The 27,398-nt window shown below is 46.1% G+C and overlaps 1 protein-coding gene and 1 non-coding gene across 2 annotated transcripts in view; one reads left to right on the top strand and one right to left on the bottom strand.

Moving 5' to 3' along the window:
• The window catches only part of VAT1L (vesicle amine transport 1 like), a 166,378-nt gene that overhangs the window by 30,632 nt on the left and 108,348 nt on the right, over nt 1-27,398 (top strand). The window contains exon 3 of the mRNA XM_020915714.2: nt 2,852-3,067. Coding sequence (XP_020771373.1) covers nt 2,852-3,067 — 216 coding nt within the window. The remainder of the gene's footprint in view (nt 1-2,851; nt 3,068-27,398) is intronic.
• On the bottom strand, nt 2,014-2,173 carry LOC139030093 (small nucleolar RNA SNORA15). Its single transcript, XR_011482406.1, has one exon. It is a non-coding gene; the product is annotated as a small nucleolar RNA SNORA15 (small nucleolar RNA).

The raw sequence follows: 27,398 nt of genomic DNA, 5'->3' as shown, positions 1-27,398 counted from the left end.
TCCTGTAAAAGGCAATGCCAAAATCCCCTTGGAATCAATTTTGAGCCTGCTGGTTGGTCTCAGTACCTCGGAGCTTCAATATACTTTGAAAATATCAATATGCTCCAAATTCATTATGATGCATGTCTGGACACCTCAACCAGCTCATCTGTCTTTTTGTCAGTGGTTTCCAGATAACACGGCAGAAAAACGTTCAGAGAGAAGTAAATGTGCTTTTTCTTTTCTTCTCCATGACTTTACATTTTCTGTCCCCAGGTAGGCAATATAACCAGAGGCAGCACCGTCTCTCCCTGAAAATGCTGTGTATAAGAAATACAATCTGTTCTTCATTCCTCCACATTGTCCCAAAGGAAAAGATCATACCATTTGCTCTATCAATCCTGAGCACTGGATAAACAACCCATCATTTTAGGGATGGGTTGACCTTGGTTTATAGGGAGGAATCACTGTGCTTGATTATATATATTTTCCCTTATGTTTGATCTTTCTTTTGCTAGTTAGCCCTGGCTTGCTTATTGTCAGATTGATCCATCATCTCCTCCACCCCTCCTCCAGTACTTTCAGCTGCACAAACAAATAAAAGAAGCCACCTACAGGTTTCCAGTCAGGGCGTGATTGGGGAGAAAAACCAATACTAATATGCCCTCTATAAGTCTGACTTAAGATTTTCAATCATGTTGGAGATAGAATTCCACACAGCAACACACGGAACAGCTAGCTCTCTTGGCTTGATCGATTACAAGGAAGCCTTGAAAAATTATTGCTGAGAGCACTGCAGAAAAGGAATCATTTGGGCTTCGTTGCCAAGGACTAATTTCTTTTCCCCAACAGAAGCAAATAATGAGGTGAATTAGATATTTTTTAAAAAGTTTACCACCTCTGGACTCTGAGATTAGGGTTTATCTGATGGCTGACCCCCTTTTTGCCATCTTGATAATGAAATGAGAGGCCTGGAACAGACAACCCTGCTGGGCTGGCACGACCATCACTGTCAAGGCGGTTGAGATATTCCCACACTCTGTTCACATTGCAGGTAATCAGCTACTCTGGTGTTACAATAGAGCTTTAGATTTGCATGACTCTGTAAAAGGAGGATGCCAATATTAGACCTGAGCGATCCTCTGGTCCAAGCCCTCACATTGGCCATGATGTTCCTGACATCATCCTTTTATTCTCAGTGCTTCCAGGGATTGGCGCTCAGTGCCCATGAGACAGCCTCTCCTATCCATCAGTTTCCTCGTTAGACAGCTCTTCTTCTGCTTCATGAAACTCAGTGGGTTGATATTTAGCTTTTGATCATTAAACTCTGAGTTCCATGGGAGATCAGGAACCAATCTTTTTAAGAGTTAGCATTGATTGTTCTTTCCTCAGTTTACATGCACCATGCCACATAGGTTGCTTGCCTATTGTGTTATTTAATCTCATAAGGACCCGTTCCTAATATTAAACTCATGTAAGAGCCAAGGAAACTGAAACTTAAAGACCTTAGACTAATATTCCCAGACTTGATAGGTTTCCCCTGTTGCACACCCTTATGTAAGTCCGTGTCTTCTTTGTAGCACATAGGTGTAATGAATTAGCTATTCGTATCTGGAGTCAGCCTAGCTATGTTCACATCCAGGTTCAGCTACTCTCTGATTGCATGACTCTTGGGTCAGATCAATGATGTGACCTTTGTTTTGCTTCAGTTTAAGTGTCTGCAAAAACCTCTCATCATTCATCTGTAATATGAAACTATAAAAAAACCAGTCTCACGGGAGGCTTTTGTTGTTGTTTGTTGAACAGAAGTAAAAGAGAAAGGCTAAACTAGAAGAAAACAGTAGAATCAATTACTAAAAAAAAAAAGTAAACTAAAACACAGACATATGAAAGCCATTAGTTTACTGAGAAATCACTATGACTGTAACAATTTGAATATTGCATTGAAGAGTCACAGTATAAGCCTAACATCAGGTAGCAGAATGGTTCCATTGAACTAGTACTTGGCAACTCTAAGCTGTTCATGATGATTTACTTTGTATTTCCCTTGAATAATGATATGCTATAGGGGAAAAAAAAAAACTTAGCACACGATTATAACCACTTTAAAGGGAAGACCACTCTTTTCTTTTCTGCCTGGTGTATGGCTATGTAAACCACTGATTTTAAAAAAGATGGCAGTATTCAGCCCTGCCTCTTCTGATCAGGAGGTGGAACACGTGGCAGCTTTAGGATAACGTCTGCCGTATAACACATGTGCAATAAAGGCTGGTTGTCACTCCTCACACCCGCTGGCATTCTCCCATTTCTCTCTGAGCCTGGTTGCTTTTATTCAATTCCCTGCAATCACATTTAGGTGACTTTTGTGACGCATCACGTTTCACATCTAATGCCATCAGTAGTCGATGCTAACCTTTGATGCAAATGCTGCATGAACTAGCCTGGCAGGGAATCAGTATGGGGTGGGAGAGAGCCAAAGAGAGCAGACCGACTCCCAGTCCTGCCCCCTTGACCCTCCACATCCCAAAACAGAGAGATTAGATGAGAGGTCGGATCGGTAACATGAGCTTCTGACACTAACATTCCAAGGCGTGCGATGTGGTGCACGTCGTATATTTATGCTCCGGAAGAGGGATAGAGACCCTGGCTTCCATAGCCTCTGGGAAGCTTGCAGAGATTGGTTTCAGAGCATCCACAAATGCCTCAGAAGGCAGGTGAGGTGAAGATGTGCATATTTGAGAGTTTAAGGTTTCTTTTTTCTTTTTTTCCTGGGAAGGACTCTATAGTTTTTGCTAGATCGTTAAGTGTATTTGAGAAATCTCTCAAAAAAGACCACGAAACCTCCACTAACCCCGTGCTTCCCTCTTGCCAGATCGGGGACCGTGTCATGGCATTTGTCAATTACAACGCCTGGGCAGAGGTGGTGTGCACGCCTGTGGAATTTGTCTACAAGATCCCTGAGGACATGAGCTTCTCTGAGGCCGCTGCCTTCCCCATGAACTTCGTCACCGCCTACATGATGCTCTTCGAAGTCGCCAACCTCCGAGAAGGGATGTCTGTGCTCATACACTCGGCTGGCGGCGGCGTGGTGAGTGGGCTTCTGTGCGTCCTCCTCTCCGGGGTCAGGGCGCAGAGAGTGGAGTGGCATGCGTTTGCGGATGTTTCCATGTGAGCTGTGCCCATTCGTAGAGATGATCACTGTGGTTCTCCTGAATCTCACGTGCATGGCAGAGTTCGTACAGACCAGTGTGTTGGGGTTAATGTGAGCCTCAGAGATGGTTTGGGAAGATCTCCTAGATGGTGTGTCTCAGTGGTGGATTCTATAGAGAAGCACTCTCTCATTCTTGGCATCCCGGTGAACTTTCACATCCATCACTGTGAGATCCTCCATAGGTCATGTACAACTAATATTATCTGAGACACCAAAATGGCAGATGATTTACTCTTTTCAATAAGTCGCCACGAATTCATGATACTTCCCAGAGTAATGGCGTCCTCGTTCATTTGTGTTCTGATATATTTTCTTGAGTGGCAGAGAGGTAGACGGAGATTGTACTAGCACAGTGGGAATGACACTTTAACATAAGTCTACCCATGAGAGCGGTTGCTTGTAGGAATGTCATCTGTAAGGTGTGTTTTGACAAGGGAAGAAATAAAGGAAATTAAAATTGCTGCCCTGAAGCTGAGGAATGGCAGAGATTTCTTTCATGGTTTGGATGGATCTCAGTACCAGTCACATCACAGGTAATGCCCGCCTGCCCCACGGCAAGCGCTGTGTTCCCCTGGGTGTCTTGGGGTTGGAGGAGAACTCTAACCTTTCAGAATGAGAGGTACTTGTGGTCAGTCACTAAGTCAGGCCTTGACTGGGAAATTCCATGGACAGAGAGTGAGAGATGTTACTCATTAATTCAGCGACTGTGCATTAAATACATACCACATGTTGGGCTCTATGGGGATAGAGATTAAAAAGAGAAGGTCTGGATACACTATCCAGTAGGATGTGACAGGTTCTTGGTGTTGAGGATTTTGTCGTTTTATGCACTCAGAGATGAACTCTTAGGTTGCGTATATCTTAAAGGTTTTTTCATTGGTGGTTCTACTAAGGTTGGTTTTTGGTTTTTTTTTTAACCTTGGCTTTCTACAACTACTAAAACCTTATATCCTATAAAACTCATTTCTGGTTTTCCTTTCCAAGAAGACAAGCTCACATACAAAGATATGAAGGCAAAACTTCAGGAATGCCTTTAAGAAGAGTATCTTCGATCACTTAAGCAAATTTGCCGATGTCTTTTGACCATGAGTAAAGATACAATAAAAGTTAAATATCTCCCGGAAAAGAAATGGATTTTAGTGCCAGTGAATCTATTAACAGCAAGCGAGCCATTTAGAATGCTGGCATCTATGAGCTCGATGTGCTCAGCATGTAAAGTGTGAGAGACCTGTTTTCCTTTTCTCAGCCTCAGTGCCAGGCTTTACAGTGAGCTGGATTCAGTTCTGCTGAGAGTCTGGGTTGAAATATTGGCATTCATGTTGTTTGGTTTTATGTTTTTATTTTTTGTTTTTCATTTGAGTTTGTTCTTCTTGGAACCAAGAGAAATGTATCAGGGACCTGGGTCTCACAAAAGAGAAAAAAATATCTTGGGAAATAACAAAAGTTTTTACCATGCCTTATTCTGGGCTCACAGACACTGAAGGACTAAACTCTGAACTAAACTAAAGGACAGGACATCAGGCGCCCAGAAAAGCAGCCCACTGTCTTCGAAAGGAGGTAGAACAAAAATATAAAAGATAAAAAGAGAGAAAAAAAGAGCTAAGGACGGAGACCTGTCCTGGGAAGGGAGTCTTAATAGAGTAAGTTTCCAAACACCAGGAAATCCTCGCACTGGCTGGTCTGGGGGAAGTTTTCGAATCTCAGAGGGCAACCTAACTGGGAGGAAAATAAATAAAACCCACAGATTACGTGCCTAAAAGCAACTCCCAGCAGAAAAGTACCCCAGACAGCCGCATCCGCCACCAGCAAGTGGGGGCGGAACGGAGAGGAGCAGGCGGCATTGCTTAGGGTTAAGGACTGGGCCTGAGTGCCCTGAGGGCAATCAGAGGGAGCTTTTGAATGTTACCAACTTACACTGTGGGACAGCAAAAGAGAGAGAGGAAATTAACCGGCCTGAACACACTGCCGGCCAGTCACAGAACGAAGGGACCGAGCAAGTCCAGAGGAGCTAGCCGGCTGCGGACCGGCCCAGCCCCGCCGGAGGCAGGAGGCAGCGGGGAGAGGAAAGGGGCAGGCTCAACCCCAAGGATTGCATCCCCTAACACACTGCAAACAGGCCTCCAGTTTCTAACCAAAGTCTTCCTGAGATTCTGGATGGTCGACATCTGCCTGGAGGGTCACAGCGAGACACAGGGCGCAGGCACCCGACCGGAGGGGGCGGGGACTGGGGCTGGGGACGCGGAGGGGAGAAGGCGCACCACACCCGGGGAGAGTGCGCCCGTCAAGCTCCTGGCTGCCTGAGCTGCTTGGGCCGGGGAAGTCACAAAACGCAGGCGCAGCCGAGTCCACGCTTTTGTGGAACACCTGAGGGCTGGAACCGCGTGCAGCGCAGGGCACGCTCCATATTGAGCAGCCGGGAGCCTGAGCAGCGTAGACTGGGAAAGCAGCGCCCGTCCCTCCCCGCAGCGCAATGGAACAAGCAACCTGAACAAGAGACCACCTCCGTCTGCCTGTGTCAGGGTGGAAATTAGGCACTGAAGAGACTGGCAAACAGAAGGAAATAAACAAAGGGAACCGCTTCAAAAGGGACCGGTGCAACCGATTAAAACCCCTGTAGATAACACCGACTACACCGGAAGGGGCCTGTAGATATAGAGAAGTGTAAGCTGGAACGAGGAGCTATCTGAAACTGAACCAAACCCACACTGACCGCAACAGCTCCAGAAAAATTCCAAGATATATTTTTACCTTTTTTTTCCTTTTATTTTCTTTTAAAATTCCCTATTACTCCCCCATTACTCCTGAACTTTCATATATTTTTATGATTTTCTTAATTAGGAAAAAATTTTTTTTTCTTGTTTTTTTTTTCTTTTTTCTTTTTTTCTTTTTCTTATTTTCTTTTAAAGTCCTCTATTACTTCTCTACTACTCCTTAATTTTCATTTTCATTTCACTATAACCTTGCAAAAAAAAAGAGAGAGAAGCCCTATTTTTAAACCGAACTTCATATATATTTCTAAAATTTTTTGTTTTTGTTTTTAATATTGTATTTTTAAGAGTCTAACCTCTACTCTAGATTTTTCGTCTTTGTTTTTCAGTATGTGATATAAATTTTGGACATTTAAGAATCCAATATTCAGTTCCCATTTCTATTCAGGAGTGTGTTGATTACTCTCTGCCACTTTTGACTCTCTGTTTTCTCCCCCAGATCACCTCCATTTCCTCCCTTCCCCTTCTCTTCTCAGTCCAATTCTGTGAATCTCTGTGGGTGTCTGGGCTACAGAGTACACTCTGGGAACAGAGTACTGCATAGATCTGTCTCTCTCCTCTTGAGTCCCCCTTTTTCTCCTCCTGCTCATCTCTATCTCCCTCCTCCCTCTCCTCTTCTTCATGTAACTCTGTGAACCTCTCTGTGTGTCCCTCACAGGGGAGAATCTTTTCACCATTAACCTAGAAGTTTTATTATCAGTGCTGTATAGTTGGAGAAGTCTTGAGACTACTGGAAGAATAAAACTGAAATCCAGAGGCAGGAGACTTAAGCCCAAAACCTGAGAACACCAGAAAACTCCTGACTACATGGAACATTAAGTAATAAGAAACCATCCAAAAGCCTCCACACCTACACTGAAACCAACTATCACCCAAGAGCCAGTAAGTTTCAGATCAAGATATACCACACAAATTCTCCAGCAATGCAGGAACATAACCCTGAGCGTCAACATACAGGCTGCCCAAAGTCACACCTAACACATAGACCCATCTCAAAACTCATTACTGGGCACTCCATTGCACTCCAGAGAGAAGAAATCCAGTTCCACGCACCAGAACACCGACGCAAGCTTCCCTAACCAGGAAACCTTGACAAGCCAATCGTCCAACCCCACCCACTGGGTGAAACCTCCACAATAAAAAGGAACCACAGACCTCCAGAATACAGAAAGCCCACTCCAGACACAGCAATCTAAACAAGATGAAAAGGCAGAGAAACACCCAACAGGTAAAGGAACATGAAAAATGCCCACCAAGTCAAACAAAAGAGGAGGAGACAGGGAATCTACCTGGAAAAGAATTTAGAATAATGATAATAAAAATGATCCAAAATCTTGAAAACAAAATGGAGTTACAGATAAATAGCCTGGAGGCAAAGATAGAGAAGGTGCAAGAAATGTTTAATAAAGACCTAGAAGAAATAAAATGTGAAACAGGAAGGAACTGGGGAAAAGGGACAACGAGGGTGGGTAACTAATGCTGCATATAATGCAGGCTTTGATGTCTTGTAGCTTTGTTGAGGTTCTTGGCTTCCTAATAGTAGGTTGTGCAAAGGGAGAAAAATGATCAGCCATGTGCACTGGTGTTCATTTGATGGAAATAAACCAGTCACTAGGGAAACCATAGCCAGTACTGGGGTGTTGTTTGTTAGTTACTTTGTTTTTGGCCAGGCCATGCAGGTTGTGGGATCTCAGTTCCTCCACCAGGTATCAAACCCCTACCCCTGCAGTGAAAGCCCAGAGTCTTAACCACCGAGCCACCAGGGAAATCCCAGTGCTGGATTTTAAGACCAGGGATAATTATCTGTCATTTCTCATAAGAAATGTATGCTGACATGTAATATACATCCACTCACAAAACAGTTACAATAAATGCAACTTCTTCTGTGATGCTGTTTCTTATGATGTGCTTGTTACATAGTCTAATAGCACTAAAGTAAAGCAAAGTTTAGTGAAAGTGAATAGCGTGGGGCCAAAAGGATGTGGTCTGGCTAAACCCATGGACACTTGAAGGGTGGGGTTGGGCTGCCCAGCTCTCAGGTGCATGGGTCTCTAGATAGCATTTTTCCTAATCAAGATTTGATGGGTGGTATGTGGCATGGGAGCTTCCCAGGTGGCACCAGTGATAAAGAACCTGCCTGCCCATGCAGCAAAGAGACACAGGTTCGATCCATAGGTTGGGAAGATGCCCTGGAGGAGGGCATGACAACTCACTCCAGTGTTCTTGCCTGGAGAATCCCATGGACAGAGGAGCTTGGTGGGCTGTGGGCCATAGGGTCGCAAAGAGTCGGACTTGACTGAAGTGACTTAGTGCACAGCACAGCTGTGGTAGGCAGGGTGATTCTCTCTCCATCCCTGACTCCCCCCACCCCACCCCAGACATCCACGTCATAATCCCTTATACAGCAAAAGGGAATGTGCAGATGGGATTAAGGAAAGGACCCCAAGATGGAGAGACCCTTCTGGATTATCCAGGTGGGTCTGATAAAAAGAGTCAGAAGGAGATTCAGAGATGTTACACTGCTGGCCTCAAGGATGGAGGGAGAGACCATAAGCCAAGGGATGTGGGCAGCCCCTCGATGCTGAAAGAGACAGAGAAAGGGACTCCCCTGGAGCTTCCAGAAGGAACACAACCCTGCTGAAACCTTGATTTTAGCCTCGGGCAACCCATTTTGCATTTCTGATCTCCAGAACTGCAATCTAACACCTCTGTATATAATGTAATACAGACTGCATTGTTATATATCCTATTACAAGATAAAACTCTGGCAGAATAAATTGGTTTTATTTGTTTTTAGCCAGGAACTTGATGGTAATTTTTTGTAGCAACAATAGGAAATGAATTAATGGAGCCTCTTTCTCTGGGTTGCTTCCCTTTTCATGGTGAAAAGCCAGTAATAAGTTGCAAAACTAGGATTCACACCATCCTCTGACTGATTCAAACATGCTTCTCTTTCCACTCAACAACTCATTCATTCATTCAACACGTATTTGTTCATCTTCTACTTTAGTGCCAGCTATAGACATTTCTAAGAACCAAAAAGGCTGTGGCCTGGGTATATGGTTCCTAACTTGATGATAATCAGATGACAAAGCAGGTTCAACCTAATTAGGAAAAAAGTTTCCTAAACTGAGTTCATATAAAGTGTGCAGTCCTCATAGTACCAAGACTTCTTCTGTCTGACTTTATCAGAGGCTGTGAAGCAGAATTTGCAGACAGGAAGTGAGAAATGCCAACCTAAACGTGGTTTGGAGGGCAGCTTTAATATCGTATAGGGAAATAATTCAATCCAGAGCCAGTCACTTCCTCGTCGAAATTGCCTGAGCCTCCACTGCTCAGTCACACCTCTGAAGATGCTGTTGATTTCCTCCAACAGTGGCAGAGTCAGATGGTCTGAGAAGGTAACGCCCCTAACCACATCTCTGTGAGTGCTCAGTCGCTCAGCCGTGTCCAACTCTCGGCAGCCCCATGGACTCCAGCCCGCCAGGCTCCTCTGTCCATGGAATTCAGACAAGAATACTGGAGTGGGTTGCCCACTTCCTACCCCAGGGAATCTTCCTGACTCAAGGACTGAGCCACTGTCTCTTGCATCTCCTGTGCTGGATTCTTTACCACTAGTGCCACCCGGGAAGCCCCAACCAAATCTTTGTTAGTCGCTCAGTCATGTCTGACTCTTTGTGACCCCATGGACTATAGCCTACCAGGTTCTTCCCTCCATGGGATTTCCCAGGCAAGAATACTGGAGCGTGTTGCCATCTCCTTCTCCAGGGGATCTTCCTAACCCAGGGATCAAACCTGTATCTCCTGCATCTGCAAGTGTGTTCTTTACCACTGATTTGTTACTGCTACATCATAAATGCAGTAAAAACTTGTGAACCAAAAGTCTGTTGCAAGCCATTTTTTATGTCCTAGAAAAGTTATTTGCTGAGCTAACAAGAGTCCCATCCTTGATTTAATCTCAGGAAAAAAAAATCATTCCTAGGGATCTTGTCAGTTTCAGTCTCGTAAACCATCTTTGGCAGTCTAGCTCATGCCATCCCACATTGTGCTATTGTTCTGAGTTTCCTCTCTGCATCTGGTGTGCATTATTAGTTGAATGAGGCCCCCTCTTCAAGGCCCTGTGGCTGTTTCACCCATATCCCCCTCCATCAGCCACGGTCCAGCTATGCTGTCTGTACTCTTCAGCACTCCAACTAGAGGGTGCATGCGTGAGATCTCAAGAGCCAGAAGGAGACAAAGACACCAGGTTGTGTCCCACACCAGCTGTGTACCGCAGTCATTGTAAACGGAATTCATGTAGCCCTTGTAACAAGCATCCGGGAGGGAGAGTATGTAGTAGTGAAGACTTGAGACCACGAGTTCTAGAGCCAGACTCCCTGGGCTTAGTCCCAGCTCCATCTTCCAACCCTTTGGAGAGTCGACTTTCTCATTTGTGAAGTGGGCTGACATTATGGCCAGCCTCAGGCGGTGCCTGTGAACTTGAATCAGTATACTTGCACATGATAAACACCCAGTAAAAATGAGCTATTGTAATTTCCCAGATCCAGAGTTTCAGAGTTGTTTCCAAGCCCACAACCATTCATTAGATGGAAGGATCAAATTTGAACTAGAAATTCCGGGGCCAGGAACTCCCCCATCCATCGCTCTTGAGATTGCCCCACAAGGCGGCCTCACAACTGTCTGCACTGCCCCTGTCTTCTGTCTGCCCCCTACCCTATGCCCTGGATAAGAGGGTCTACACCATAGCAAGACCTCCGAGTCCCCAGGGGCCTGCAACACTTGGAAATGGAATCTCTGAAAATTTTAAGAGGATAAAGTGCTTCTGTCATATCCTTGAATATCCATGTCATATCCATGAATAATAGAAGAGACAAGGATTAACTGTATCTCAGCCATCAGCAGGAAGGTCTGTGGCCTGGGGACCCCCTGGGATGCGTAAGACCCTCATTCTGTAACCGCTGACCCCAAGAAACAGGCCCTCACTCTCCTAAATGTCAGAGATGCTGCAGAGATGTGTTGTGGCACCAGGCCCCACCTCCCTGCTTCTGGAAACCTCTGATGCTGGCTGCCACTGCCTGACTCTTCACAAGTCAGCAATATACCTTAGATTAAGAAAAATGTGTCTAAAAACATTTCTTCCAAGCTAGGTCTATGTCTGGATAAGCCTCACTTGATCTTTATTTTTAGTTGCTTTTAACTCCTTTACGGTAAGTCATGAGTGAGCCAAAGAAACTATCTTTATTATAAACATTATAAAGGTTAAATTTGGCCTCTGAGACAGAGGCTTTGTTCATTCAATATTCGTTGAATGTATATATCAGATCACGAGGGAATAAGAGCTGAAATAGAGTTCAGTAATTTCCATACAGTGGCTGTGAGGTAGATAGTATTTCATCCCCGTTATAACAGAGGAAATTGAGACACAGAGAGGTTGAGTTACCTCTTTCAGGTCACCCAGCCATAGAGAGGAGAAGGCAGTGGCACCCCACTCCAGTACTCTTGCCTGGAGAATCCCATGGACGGAGGAGCCTGGTAGGCTGCAGTCCATGGGGTTGCTAGGAGTCGGACACGACTGAGCGGCTTCACTTTCACTTTTCACTTTCATGCATTGGAGAAGGAAATGGCAACCCACTCTAGTGTTCTTGCCTGGAGAATCCCATGGTCGGAGGAGCCTGGTGGGCTGCCATCCATGGGGTCGCACAGAGTCGGACACGACTGAAGTGACTTAGCAGCAACAGCGGCAGCAGCCATGGAGAGGATGGGCTTGCATGTGTACTTGGGTCTCTTTGAATACAGAGCTCATGTTTTTTAAGTACTAGGAGGCCACGTGCAGAGAAACCCTGCTTCTGCTTACAATGAAGTGGAATGGATTCCTCCCTATGGGTTTTCTTGGTGGGCTTCCATCCCTAGGAGCTGAGGACAGTCTGGGGTTACTCAAGAGAGTTGAGCTATCTTCAGGAGGATGAGGGTACCATCTTCTGTTGATACAACCAGCCTTTCAAGAGGAAGACAGCGTTTACATTAGTTATAGAGACAGTACAGAACTTCAAGTGCTCAGATTCCAAAGTCTGAGCTGGTTTTCATCCTAGCTTCTCTGTTTTCCAGGTGAGAGACCTTGAATAAGTGCTTTAACTTCCTTGGATCTTATTCAGCATTTACATTAGTTATAGAGACAGTACAGAACTTCAAGTGCTCAGATTCCAAAGTCTGAGCTGGTTTTCATCCTAGCTTCTCTGTTTTCCAGGTGAGAGACCTTGAATAAGTGCTTTAACTTCCTTGGATCTTATTTATTCTTCTGTAAAAATGGGTGTAATATCAATCTCAGTTTTTGTACAGCATTTTAATAGAGGATTATGTAGTGGGCTTTGCAAGCTAGCTGGCATACAGGAAAGTCAAGTGTCAGCTGATATTATTACTATTATCCTCATGTTATTATTATCACTCTCTGGTTAGAAAATATTACTCAGTGCCCCTGTGGGACAGAAGCAAGAGAGCAACAAATCGGACAGTCAGTGGGCCGCTGGCTGTTGGAACATGGAGTGAGGGGCAGGTAAAGCAGATCTCAGCATCCTTTGTTCATCCTCCCTGACAGGTGTCTGCACAATGATCTCATCAATTAGCCGGGCTGTCACACAAACCCCTTTCCAAGCATCACTTTCCTCAAACACAGAAGACATAATTAGACTTGAAGAAAAATGTACCTCCATAGTTCTAATCCTTGGACACGCGCCGAGAACTCCAAACACACAGACTAGTCTTGCTGAGTTTATATAACCCCAGGGACCCATCCACTTCCCCAGCAACACACTTGAAAGGCCACACTTGCTTTTCAGAATATTATTGCCCATATTAAGATGAAAAAAAAAAACTGTTCAGCTGGGAGAGTGTGAGATGTGTAGCATGAAGCAGCCTCGCCTGTTCTCATGGGCGCCCACCAGCCTGTCAGCCGTGGTCCCCGCCCTCTACCCATCCCCGGCTGGCCACTGGTCCCTCTGATGGTGTCCATCCTGTGGCTCGCTCCACGAGAAACTCCAGAGAATCCCCCACGCAGCCCCTGTTCAAACCGCGCTTGGGCTCCTCAACTGTATGACTGGAGAGAGAGATGAACTCTCAGCCTCACCTTTGCTCACACAAGCCCGAGTCCTTCTCGCCCCCCGGTCTTCCCGGCCACCCCCCACACTTGCTCATAATTCCCTTCCCTCACCCCCGCCAGCCCCCGTCTCTCTCCTCTTTGCCTGGCTCTGTTTCTATTTGCATCTGTCTTTCTCTGCATCTCTGTCTCTTGCTTTTTTCTTTTTCTGTATCTTTCTCCTTCCCCCTCTCCATTTCTTTCTCACCTTCCCTCCTTGCTTTTATCTTTTTCTCGTTCCTTCCTTTTTTCTTCTTTCCTTTGTCTTTTTCTCTCTCCCCTTCCTTTCTCCCTTCTTTCTGTCCTGCCTTCCATCTTTCCTCTCTTCTCTCTTTCTCTTTTCCTCCCTCCCTCTCTCTTTCTTCATCTATCTAGTACCAGCCCTGAGGATAGGTAACTGTGTCAGTCTCTGGGTGTTACAGGGTGAGCAACATAAGCCCGATGCCTCCATCCTGAAGCCTGCGGCCTCATGCATGTAATACATCTTTACCAGGGACTCATCAATCATCGGTGGGTGGTGATAGGCGCCAAGCGGGGAGTAAATGGTGCCGTGACTGTAGGATACGAGGTCTAAGCACCTGGTCTGGGGGACCAGAGATGACTGTACTTAGGAACCAAACCTAGGACTGCTATTTAAGGATGACGAGGAGCTGGGGAGGTGTTAAGAGTGAAGGGAGGAGGTTAGGCGGTTGCAAGAATGAGCAACAATGTGGAACCTGAGTATGTTCTGGAAACTGACCAGAGTGTGGCCAGAGAGGAGAAGAAGAGAGAAAGAAGGGACAGTGAGTGATTGGCAGGTGCATGACCTCGCAGCCGCATGATGACCGCTTTATCCTTATCCTAAAAGCCATGCGGGGTCATGGGAGGGTTTTGAGCAGAGATTTAACTCGTGGTTGACAGTTTTATAAGATTCTGTATTGCTGAAGGGTGAATAGATTTGAGTGGGTCAGGGTGGAAGCTGGGTGATTGAGGGATGGCCAGAGTGTCTTTCGGCTTCTCTTTAGAGCAATTAGAGCTCTGGATGCCTGAATGCCAGAGATTCAGGCATCCAGGACTCTATCCTTTGGTCTGACAGCTAGCCCTCGGTAAGCCTTTTCCCATCTTGTGCCTTAGGTTTTCCTGTAAAGTGAGGTAATTGCAATGCTGCTTCTGTAGAATAAGGTAGACCAGATGTTTCTCCTGTAAACCGCGGTAGACCCAGTGGTTTCTAAGGCCCTGTCCACCTTCATTGGTGATGCCGTACTCTCTCGTGATGGGGCCAGTCTTTACCTCCTAGATGGAAACTTCCTTACCTGTCACTCTCCTCACCAGCACCAGCTCGCCTCCCTATTCATCCACCCACACTGCGATTCCCTTCTTTAAATTCGTAAGAGTCAGAGAAACAGTGAACAGTTGTTAAACGTTCAGTCTTTGAAACAGACTTCCTGGGTTTGAGTCCTGATTTCTATGACTTACCACTTAGCTGTTTGTTAGTTTCCTTGTGTATAATAGAGTTATTATGCTTATCTCATAGTACTGGGAGGCTTGAATAAGTCAATATATGTAAAACATGTAAACAGTGCCCAAACCTAGTAAGTACTCAAATGTTACCTAATGAAACTGTAGGGGATGCTGTGCTGTGCTGTCTAGAACACCCTTCAGAACTGAGGTTCGCTTTTCCCCGAGCTGCCAGAAGCTTTGGCTACTGATGACTCATGGCTGTATCCCCTCCCCAGTGATAGCTGTCAGGGGGAGGGAGCTGCCTTGCTCAAGGTTTCTGCCCCTGCCTAGTCACTGTTGGACGCAGGGCTACAGAAACCCGGCCCCCGTGCGTCCATGGAGACAACTCTGAAGGACTCACCCATCTTTGAAAGTTATGGGACTGGCATGATCATCTTTTGCAGGCACACCACAGCTCAACTCTCTCTGCCCAGCTCTGCTTCCCTCACTCCTTTGCAGATGCTGTTCCCAAGAGCACTTCCCAATAAGCACTCTGCACGCAGTGTCCTTTTTCAGAGAACCTGGCTCTCGACAGTTATTGTGATGACCATTATGAGTTATTATCATCATATCATCATACCTCTGCTTGCCTGCCTGGTTCCTTGATTGAATTCTCAATGATGATTGTCCTTTAGACCTTGCTTCCCTACCCTATGCTTAGTTTTGGAAGCGTATCTTTTCTCCTTTCTGAGAATCCTTCCTGTTGTCTAGAATGCTGCTGAGTGCCCAGAAGAAGCTCATAAGTGCTGATGGGTTGAATAAGTATGTAGAGAACAGAGCTGGTACATACTTTCTTTTTCCTAAACCATTTGGGCTCCACTTGATATTACTAAACCCAGGATATACACCAGACAAAACATCAGAATAACTTCGCAACATGGCCCTGAGCTGGGTAAACTGGGCCCTGGGCTTTCATCTCTTATGGTATAGGGTTTGCTTTCAGTATCAAGAATAGAGAAATAGAGCTATTCTGGGCTCGGCTTAAAGAAGAGAAGCTCAGGTTAAAGGTGTATTTCTCTTTATTTGGGCAAGCTACTTAACCCCCAGGACCTTGGTTTCTTCATCTTCACAATGAGGATGAAAGTGGAGATGTGAGTAGGCAGTGAGTAAATTCATATAGAGCTGTGGTTTTCCACAGCATGGTTCTGGACCATCGGCATCACCTGGAAGTTGTTAGAAAGGCAAATCCTTGGGTTTTATCCCAGACCAACGACGGAGTCTGAGACTCTGGGGTGGAAGCCAGCAACCTGGTTTTAACAAGCCCACCAGGGACTCCAGTGCAAGGTCAGGTTTGAGAAGCGGTGATACAAGGGGCTTCTAATAGAGCCTGACACACAGAAGAATTCACTAGGAATTAGGTATCCCTGTCATTTGGGTGGTCGTGCATTGTAGTGGGTAATGCACATGAAATGCCATACATTAAAGAGCAAATTAGTATTCATTTCAGTCTTCTGTATTAGTGTACACTAGTTTAGGTTCACTAGGGCACAGAGGTTTAGACTCAACCAACTGTGTTTGCATCCCAACTTCAACAATTTACAGGATGGTCTTAACCAAGGTGCTTAGTCGAAATCTCAATTTTCCCGTGTGTAAAATTCACATCATAGCACAACCCTCCTGAGATTGTTATGCAGTTAAGGAGACAATGGAATCCTTCATACAATGCCAGTGCCAAGTGAGAACACGGGAAATAGCGACTGTGATTCTATCCAAGCCATGCCCTACGTCAGAGAGAAGACGTAATGGCATAATTACCCTGTAACATTTCCATGTTTGCTCATAAAAACAGATGTGGACCCAGCTTGTTGTGTGGGGAGGAGAGAAGTCCTCATGAAATGGTACCCATCTGTGTCACACTGGAATGAATGGTTATTTTCAAAATCTCAAAGCTGTGAACTCTTCCATTTTTGAGCTTTTCTCATGCCCACCTTGTTGGGCTGCATGCCCGCCTGGTGGAAGGACTGACATCTTGATAGAGGAGGAAGTTTGTGGTTTGAGAGCATCAGGAAACACTGTGGTGTAAAATGACAAGAAAAATAGCCCATAAGGAATATTTGGACGCTAAGGAGGCTTTTATCCTCCGTGGTTTCATTGCTTACTTTGTATCCATAAAATCTGTCTGGCGTTCCTGTCCTGTTCCTCTGCCTGGAGCGGGCATTCATTTTTATGAGCTGGCAGAAGAGGTGCAGACTAAATAGAGGTTCTGACCAAATACTCAGCCACTAAGGAAGGAATATGTCTACTCATGAGGTTAGGGCTCTGGCCTTGGCGTCCGGACGTGGGTTCAAACCCCAGCCCTGCTACTTGCTGATTATGTATCATCTCCTAACTTTTACCAGTCTCATTTTCTCCCATTTGTAAAATGAGAAAACTCATTCAGTATTTATGCAAGTAGTCAACACAGCACATGACGCCCACTTAGCTATTTTTAATTGTACTATTGGAAATGATGTTAGACCGTCCAGCATGGATTTAAGGAGACAGATATTCAAATTACATAAGCATGCTTGTTTTTGCACTTTTCTTTTTCTGCCTTGTTATTCTCAGGCTAAATCGGGGTTACGATAACTTCACTTTCAAACCGGGAGTGAGCTACATGGATTCACACTGATGTAATGCAGAAACCAACACAATACTGTAAAGCAATTATCCTTCAGTTAAAAATAATTTTTTAAAAAGTTAACCATCAGCTCAAAGCCCTCTTGCATGACGATGGCCTGCTTCCCCAAGCATCTCTGATTGCTCATGCGCAGCTCTGACATCAGTTGGTAGTGGCCCTTTCATTCCCTCCTTGCTGCCCGTGGACCATCACCCCCCGCAACAGTGGTGGCCTTGGGGGCAGTGGAGGGTCACGTAACGGCCCCCTGGTCTCTGCTGTAAATGCCGAGCCATGGTCAGGCTGAGTCAGGGGTACGGGGATGCCAGGCATGTCAACCAGCTGACAGAAACTTCCATTGGGCTGTCAGCCTGTCTCCTGAACACCCGGCTTTTCCAGCCGGGGCTTCATTGTTCTGACAGAGACAGAGGCAGGGGACCTTGGTGATGGGAGGAGCCTGGAGGCTGCTTCCTTGGGAGGTGAAGGTGCTGGGCTCAGCCTGGGGTTGGGATGTGGTGTCAAAATAAGAGTCCAGCTAATGCAAGGTCAGGTCTGGGCTTGGCTTTTGTGGAAAGCAGCAGTGGTACCTTGAGAGTCCCTGGGACAGCAAGGAGATCCAACCAGTCCACCCTCAAGGAAATCAACCCTGAATATCCATTGGAAGGACTGATGCTGAAGCTGAAGCTGCAATACTTTGGCCACCTGATGTGAAGAACCGACTCATTGACAAAGACCCTGATGCTGGGAAAGATTGGGGGCAGGAGGAGAAGGGGACGATAGAGAATGACATGGTTGGATGGCATCACCGCTCAATGGACATGAAGTTGAGCAAGCTCCAGGAGATAGTGGAGGACAGAGGAGCCTGGTGTGCTGCAGTCTATGTGGTTGCTAAGAGTCGGACACAACTTAGCAACCAAATAACAGCAATAAAAGGTAATACCCAAGACTGTCCATCAGGGGATGCTATCAAAGGCTTTCAAAATCAGACTAGTCACACTTTTCTAAGGAATGAGAACTCTTTCCTGGGGCTGAATAAACCTGAGGGTCCATTGAAATAGAGCAATATAGACAGGTGCCCAGTCTGTGCTTGGTCCGGGAGAGGCCCCTACAGAGACAAAGATGCATAAGGCAGTTCCTGCCTCGTGAGGACACGGATAAGCAACTGCATGCATGAACTAGAATGTGGAGTCTGCACCAATGGAAGCACTTGGGAGAAGGAAGGGTTAATTCTCTATGCGGGAGGGATGCTATGTCAGCAGAATTCTTACAGACAAAGGTGAGTTTTCCAGGCTGCCAGGAAACATGGCACAGAAGGTCAGGGGAGGCATGGAGCTGCAAGTGGTGGGTGGGCAGTGATGAGTGAGGAAGGAAGGCAAGTCTCCATCACAGGGGCCCTGAACTGCCTGTCCTGTTGGCTTCGCAAGACCCTCCCCGACTCTGTACTCTCAGCACCACTATTTGAGTTTTATTCATAACTCTTTGAATAGACAAACTGATGGATAAATGAGATCCAGGATAATACCTAGTAGCAGTTTTTAAATTTAATTATAAAATTTCAATTTTTCAAATGTTGTGAATTGTAATGGCAACCCACTCTGGTATTCTTGCCTGGAAAATCCTATGGACAGAGGAGCCTGGCAAACAAAGAGTCAGACACGACTGAGCAACTTCATTTTCATATATAAATTTAAGCACAGGAATGTATTTGTTGCTTAATTTTTTAAAACACATGCTGCCAAGTACCTTGCACTCATTATTTTAGGTGTGCTGACTGACAACCACCCTACATGGTATTTACCATTATCATCAACCCATTTTGAGGTTCAGGATACTGGGCTTGTGGAAGTGAAGTTCCTTAGCCAAAGCCACGTGGTTGGCAAAGACAGAAACAGGATTCACACTCAGAGGGGTCTTTCTTAAAGCCTGTTTTAAACCTCTAAGGCAGGTCCGAAAATGAGGAAGGAGACAGCAGGTAAGGTCTACCCATCTGCTCAGGATTTCTGCCTACCGCCTATTTCTGGCACACTGAGGGAACCTTGCCACAAGCTGTCTTTTTTGACAGTGTTTGGGGTCACATTGGCCTCTGAGAAGCCAGGTGGGCAGTGGGGGGCAGGAGTGAAGTCTGTAGGGCGGGGGTAGTGGGAAGGGGGTGGTGGTACGCACCAAGCCAGCTTGGAGGGGCGGGCACTTCCCCCCCACTCTCCGGGGCCCCAGCAGAAGGTCAATCCTGGTAGGGTTGCCAGATTTAGCAAAATTCAGATTTGATCTGGCAATCCTTCCTTCCCAGGGGCCCCCAAGCTCTCACACAAAAACTCCTAAACCTTCCAAGGAGCTAATTACACCAGTGAGGCTGAAATCCTGGATTTGAGGTGATTAAGGGATGCATCCAGGCAGGAATGCATTAAGGAGGGCAAATATTTTAAGCCCCAAGAGATGCAACTGAAAGGAGCCCTGTTCTCTAGAGCCCATCCCCTAAAGTGCCTCTGTGCAGTGCCGAGACCAGGACCTCCCCTCCATCCCCCCAGCAACCCTCCACTGCTCAGGGCTCTTCCCCATCCCCCAGCCCCAGGACAGTGGAGAAGACGTCCTCTGCCAGAAGGTACAGGAAGCAGGTTGCTGACCCTACTCTGTTATCCAGCAGACCTTCACTGATCACTTACTATGTGCCAGGCAACACGTTAGGTGTCTAGCATGCAATGGCAAATAAGGGAGATGGGCACACAGCCAAAGATCAAACATATGCACATGTGGACACACTTTATATATACACAAACATGTATATGCATATGTGCATACATGCATGTATATTACATTATATACACCTAGAAAGGATCAAGATGCCGTTATAGAATAATCAGGGAGGAAGCTGTGCTGCAGATTGAATCATCAAAGAGGACCTCACTGAGTGGGTGACATTTAAGCAGAGACAGGTTGCAATTACATGAAAAGCAAGAAAGAAGTCCATTGCAGGCTTTAGGAAACAGTGAACACCCGAGGCAGGAATTACTGATAGTATTAAGTTGCTGGAAGAAGATTATTCTTGTCTAATCATGATTGTTGGGAGAAATATCAATAAACTCAGATATGCAGATGACACCACCCTTATGGCAGAAAGTGAAGAAGAACTAAAGAGCCTCTTGATGAAAGTGAAAGAGAAGAGTGAAAAAGTTGGCTTAAAACTCAACATTCAGAAAACTAAGACCATGGCATCCGGTCCCATCACTTCATGGCAAATAGATGGGGAAACAATGGAAACAGTGACAGACTTTATTTTCTTGGGCTCCAAAATCACTGCAGATGGTGACTGCAGCCATGAATTTAAAAGACGCTTGCTCCTTGGAAGAAAAGCTACTAGACAGCATATTAAAAAGCAAAGACATTACTTTGCCAACAAAAGTCCATCTAGTTAAGGCTATGGTTTTTCCAGTAGTCATGTATGGATGTGAGAGTTGGACTATAAAGAAAGCTGAGTGGCAAAGAATTGATGCTTTTGAACTGTGGTGTTGGAGAAGACTCTTGAGAGTCCCTTGGACTGCAAGAAGATAAACCAGTCCATCCTTAAGGAAATCAGTCCTGGATATTCATTGGAAGGACTGATGCTGAAGCTGAAACCAATACTTTGGCCACTTGATGAGAAGAACTGACTCATTGGAAAAGACCCTGATGCTGGGAAAGATTGAAGGTGGGAGGAGAAGGGGATGACAGAGGATGAGATGGTTGGATGGCATCACTGACTGAATGGACATGAGTTTGAGTAAGCTCCGGGAGTTGGTGATGGACAGGGAGGCCTGGTGTGCTGTAGTCCATGGGATCACAAAGAGTTGGACACGACTGAGCGAGTGAACTGAACTGAACTGAATCACAGCATTGTCTTTCCCAGATCTAGCTTGTTACCCACTAGGCTTTGTCATAGATGCCCCAGTTGCCCAGCCAACCCCCCTGAGGTAGGTGCATAGCCCCAGCTCATGCCTTCAGATTCCTGCAGTTCTCTGCCTGAGGTCGTTTTCTGGTTTGCAACTTGGCCCTGGCTTGATGCAAAGTGTAAGTGTCTAGGAGTTAACGCCCCCAGGAGTGTCCTCAAGTGCATGATGGGGGTTGGCAGATAAATATCTGAACTGGGACAATTACCAGCTGTGTCCTACAAGGTTTAGAAGACCCCCACTAGAAATGCACTCCAGCTAGTCACTGGGGTAAGCCGTTTTATAGGTTTATAGGTTTTCCTCTCTCTCCTGCCGCACTGCCACACTCCTTCATCTTACTTCCTGGGATCAACTGCCAAATAAAGCACGTGCACACACATATCTTCATTCTAGCGTGTCCTTAGGGGGAAACCCAAAACCTTTAAACAAGTCATGATCAGCCAAAGATGAACTCAAGCACCTCTCACCATCATCTGCCACCAACTTGTTCATCTCTAGCCACGCTCATCTGCCCATCTTCCCCTTGCAACCATGTGTTTTCACTCCCAACAGCCTTTGCCAGCTCCCCTTATTTCTCTGACAAATTCCTGTTCATCATTTAAAAATCACTTCCCCATGGAAGCCTTCCCTGCCTTTCCATTTCTACAGCCTCAACAGTTTGAATATTCCCAGCCATTCAAAATAATGATGTTAAAGAATGTTTCACAATTGTATTATGGGTAATGCCTTCACCAGACCTCATCTATCCATTTATCCATCCATCTACCCATCACCTACCTTCATGTATCAGGTACTGCAGTTGTTCTGCAGTCTTCTCGTCCAGATCATGAGGTTCACAGTGAGTCTGAGGCATCCCTTTGCTTCTAGCATGTAGTGTAGGGTCCAGTTGGAGTGAGTGGGTGCTTGGCCATTTTTAATTGTTTGATCTAATTAAATTCATTAACTTCACCTGTTCCAGGCAGACAGCATCTGTGCAATGATAATGAGATTCCTAATTGCACAGAGAAGGATACATTTATTAAGTATGTGGAATTAACAAATGACTATGTTGTCAAAATGTGAACCACACGTAGACGCTGTTTCATGACTTAAACTAGCTTGTCAGCTGTTAAGTCAGGAACCACGCTGGATTTCCCAGTCCCTAAGTGTATCTTCAAAGCAGAGACGGCTGCCAGCTCGGGCTCGTTTATCAGTCTGTCCACTCGCTCTGCTGTATCAGTGTGTGGACTCCAGAGTTTGGAATCCCTGCCTTGCCTCCCACATCTCCCCTTTGGAACTATACTAAGCTGGTGAACCTCATAATTTATACTGGGTGGGTTGCCATATAAACTATAGGATGGAACCCCATCTACTGGCAATGTCTAATAAAGAAATACTCAAGGAGTTAGTCAAACGAGTGGCAAATCTGTATTCAAACATTGACTATCTACAGTCTATCCAACATTGGGCTGGACACAAAGTATGCAGTGGCAGATAAAACAGATATAGACCGTGCCATCTGAAACTTACCCTCAAAAATGTACATTCCAAGATGTTCACTGAAATATGACATTGTAATTTCCTCTAAGATATGGATGGGTTATAAGGAATTATAGTATATCACACAATAGAATATTCCCCAACCAGTCAACATACTGATGTTAAAGAATGTTTCATGACCCACGAATGTGCTCATGATATAAGCTTAGAAAAAAATAAACAGGGTACACAGTGGTATATTCAGTGTGATTTCAATGCTGTAGACAACCAGATATTAATCTGTACGTGTCGGACAACTGCTAGAACAAAAAGAGTCAAATCATGTAGCATATTTATCTCTGACATCTGGCATGATGGTTGACATTTTTATTGTTTTCTCTATTTTCCCAATTTCATTCTTTATGAGGAACACAAACATGTGCTGCTTTCAAATGCTATTTTTTTAAAAGAGCTTAGTAGAGATCGGCATAGATCCTGCCAAACGTGCCATTGCGTTCTCTCACCTCCCAGGAGAATTTACTAATATGATCAGTTTGTGCTGTGCTTGGGGAAACAATAGCTTCAGTCTTACCCAGAGCTTTCAGAGAATGAAGAAGCACTTAGGAAACTCGGGACCCGTGAGAGTTGTGTACCTTTGTCAGCGCTTTCATTGACTGCAGCCTATAAATGCTTAGTGGCCGAAAGCAGTGCATGTGGGGGACGGGGGAGGAGACAAAAACCCAGCTGTCCCTGCCCCCTCGGTGCCCCAGGCTGCTCACAGGTGAACCCGCAGCCCCCGAGTGCCGCATCTCTGCCTGGTCGGAGATCGTGCTGGAGAAACAGGTGCTGAAATCCATAACTGTCGTATTGCCTGGTGCCAGGCAGGATGCCCAGCCCTCCGTGGGGTCACAGGCTCCTCTCCTCACACCCACCTTAAGGAGGGCACTGTTACTGTGCATGCGTGCGAGCTTAGGATTCTGAGTACGCACAGGACTTGTCCATTTCCAGATGGCTGATGAGTGTGGTCAGGGGTACCCCAAAGGTCAGAACCTCCCACTAAGGATTCCTAGAGCCCAACGTGGCATGTGGCACAAAGGAAATGTGTACAAACCAGCTTGATTTCTATGCATAACATCAATTTATGTCCACAGCACATGCATTTCCACTGAATAGAGCAATAAATAAACAAGCAAAATTTATGGGGCAGTGAAAAGGATACCAGGAAAGAAACAAGGTATTCCCTTACTAAGATGTGTCAGTTCAGTGCAGTTGAGTCGTTCAGTCATGTCCGACTCTTTGTGACCCCATGAACCGCAGCACGCCAGGCCTCCCTGTCCATTACCCAACTCCCGGAGTTTATCCAAACTCACGTCCATTGAGTCAGTGATGCCATCCAACCATCTCATCCTCAGTCATCCCCTTCTCCTCTTACCTTCAATCTTTCCCAGCATCAGGGTCTTTTCTAAAGAATCAATTCTTCACATCAGATGGCCAAAGTATTGGAGTTTCAGCATCAGTCCTTCCAGTGAATATTCAGGACTGATTTCCTTTAGGATGGACTGGTTGAATCTCTTTGCAGTCCAAGGGACTCTCAGGGGTCTCCCGCAACACCACAGTTCAAAAGCATCAATTCTTTGGCACTCAGCTTTCTTCACAGTCCAACTCTCACATCCATACATGACCACTGGAAAAACCATAGCCTTGACCAGACAGACCTTTTTTGGCAAAGTAATGTCTCTCTGCTTTTTAATCTGCTGTGTAGGTTGGTCATAGCTTTTCTTCCAAGAAACAAGTGTCTTTTAATTTCATGGCTGCAGTCACCATCTGCAGTGATTTTGGAGCCCAAGAAAATAAAGTCTATCACTGTTTCCATTGTTTCCCCATCTATTTGCCATGAAGTGATGGGACTGGGTGCCATGATCTTAGTTTTCTGAATGTTGAGTTTTAAGCCAACTTTTTCACTCTCCTCTTTCACTTTCATCAAGAGGCCTTTTAGTTCTTCTTCCCCTTCTGCCATAAGGGTGGTGTCATCTGCATATCTGAGGTTATTGATGTTTCTCCTGGCAATCTTGATTCCAGCTTGTGCTTCATCCAGCCCGGCATTTCACATAATGTACTATGCATATAAGTTAAATAAGCAGGGTGACAATATATAGCCTTGACATAGTCCTTTCCTGATTTGGAACCAGTCCATTGTTCCATGTCCAGTTCTAACTGTTGCTTCTTGACCTGCTTACAGATTTCTCAGGAGGTGGTCAGGTAGGTGGTCTGGTGGCCATCTCTTTAAGAATTTTCCACAGTTTGTTGCAATCCACACAGTCAAAGGCTTTGGCATAGTCAGTAAAGCATCAGTAGATGTTTTTCTGGAACTCTCTTGCTTTTTTGACGATCCAATGGATGTTGGCAATTTGATCTCAAGATGTGTCAGAGAAGGAAAAAATGCAAAGAGAGATTTTCATTCATTCATTCATTCCCACGTTTTATGAATGCCTTCTGCATGCCTATTGCTGTGCCAGGGGCCCCAGGTAAAGAGGTGATTCAAGACATAATGTAGGAACTGGTGGTGTTAATGTTTACCCAAAGGAGATGGATTGATAAACAATATTGAGAGTTAAATAACTGTACATTTATTGCATTTACAAAGAAAGTCAGTGAACTTTGAAAGTCTTTTGTTCGTATGAAACAGCAGGATGAAGCTTTGAGAAGTGAGCTGCTCTTTAAAGAGAACAGGTCATGAGGGGATGGAGAGGGAGCAAAGGTGGGTGGGACAGGGGTAAACACCCCGGGGAGTTCCTCTCTGGAGATGGCGCTTCTCCTCCCTGTGGGACTGACCCCGAAACACTCTCACCCAGAAGCGTCCGATGCCCCCTTCCAGGTGTCACGGGCTCTGCACCCACACAGGGTTCGGAACCTCAGTCAGGGATTGGCAGTCGCAGAGAAAGCCCAGACGTCTGATCCAGGAGAGCTGGCGGGGGGAGCAGGGGTTTGAGGGTCTGAGTATTTCATGCCTGGGGCGGGGGCTTTCATGTGAACTTGTCCTCAGATCTGACAGGAGCTGAAACCAAGGTCCGGCTCTTGGTCCTGCCCAAAGGCCTGAGTAATGAGGTGCCTTCAACAAACAGGGATGCTCAGAAAAAGGCACAGAGCCAGAGCACTGAGCTGTGGACACCGTCATCCCGTGCAGGAGCCCTCCCTGCCTCCCAGGCTGGCTTCACAAACCCCCGGGGTTACGGCAGACAGTGTAGTCGCTGGGCCGGGAAGTGAGCTTTTACTGCCTAAGCCACCACCTTGTGCTTAAACTCGGGCAGCGCTTCTCTCTGTATGTCTGTTTAGCACATGCGTGTGTGTGCTAAATCGCTTCAGTCGTGTTCTTTTTTGACCCCGTGGACTGTAGCCCTCCAGGTTCCTCCGTCCATGGGATTCTCCAGGCAAGAATACTGGAGTGGGTTGCCAGGCTCTCTTCCAGGGCATCTTCCCCACCCAGGGATTAAACCTTTGTCTGCAGCATCTCCTGCATTGGCACATGGGTTCTTTACCACTAGTACCACCTGGGAATCCCTATTTAGCACATAGAGGTAGGTATTATCATCCCAACTCGAGAGATCAAGCTGTCCGTTGAGAACCATTGGGCCATAGCCCCCCGGGTGGTAAGTGGTTGATCAAGGGTCAAAGTCCAAGTCTTAATGAATGCCTACACCTTCGCCCTTCGCTCCTGGCCACCCTGTTCCTTCCAGTCCTTGACGTGATATTAGGGCGCTCACCCAACAATAGGGGTGTGTGTGTGTGTGTGTGTTTTTAGTCACTAAGTCGTGTCCAACGCTTGTGACCCCATGTACTGTAGCCCAGAAGGCTCCTCTGTCCATGGTGTTTTCCAGGCAAGAATACTAGAATGGGATCTCAGGGATTGAACCCAGGCCTCCTGCATTGCAGGCAGGTGCTTTACCATCTGAGCCACCAGGGAAGCCCAGGAATAGGTATGGCCACCCCGTTTACCTAGGGCACTTCCACTTTCTGCCTGTTGAGTGAGCAAAGTTAGTAACAGCATCCCACTCATCCCCTGCTCTCCAAGAGTATCCCATTTTGGATGATGCATTATATGCTCACCCTACCTAACAAGTTTTGGGTTGAAATAGACACATTTATCAAAACCACAGCTCCTAAATGTGAGTACAAACTATAATTTGGCTGAGAACCGTGAATCCGGCATCCCACTGTGCAACAGTAATCATCCAGGAAATGTATCCAGATGCACCGCGTGGAAGGCAGCCAGCCTGGAAGTGGCTCTGACCCACCACGATTTAGAGCCCTGTGAAGGGGACTTTGCCATCTGGCAGCCTGGACTGGCTCCCTGGCCAGGATTCCAGCCACATGGTTCCCAGAGTCCAGTTCTCAGGCAGTGTGGGCTCTGGATTGTCCTATGGGTACCCGGGTGTCTATGGTGAAATAGTCCCAGTGAAAGATACGGATCCCCAGGAGGGCTGGTTAGCAGAGTTACCATGTGCAGTTGGGCAGGCTGTACACTGCACAAAAACACTCAACCCGTGGGGCAACAGTGAGGGATGCTGTTTTGTATTCTTTTATGAGATGGTCAGTCTGATGCAACCACAGGTGTAGACAGAGGAAGGCTCAGGAAGACAAAGGTTATTATACTCTCTAGTCCTACAGACAGGAGCACAGCATGCGCACAAGGAAAAGGAAAGACACCAGGTTGCTCAGGAGGCAGAAGGAAGGAGCGGGGCAGATACTGGCTATGATTTTACTGGGGTTTCTGTGGGAAAGGCCAGGCTGGGCTGGGTGGACAGTCAAGGACTGGCTATTTTGAATCATTTTGGTGGGAATTGGGCTATAGGGCTAGTCA

The sequence above is a fragment of the Odocoileus virginianus genome, chromosome 20, assembly GCF_023699985.2.
Source record: "Odocoileus virginianus isolate 20LAN1187 ecotype Illinois chromosome 20, Ovbor_1.2, whole genome shotgun sequence".
NCBI classification, from domain to species: domain Eukaryota; kingdom Metazoa; phylum Chordata; class Mammalia; order Artiodactyla; family Cervidae; genus Odocoileus; species Odocoileus virginianus.
The sequence above is the reverse complement of the archived record's forward strand: the minus strand, read 5'-3'. Positions and strand labels throughout refer to the sequence as shown.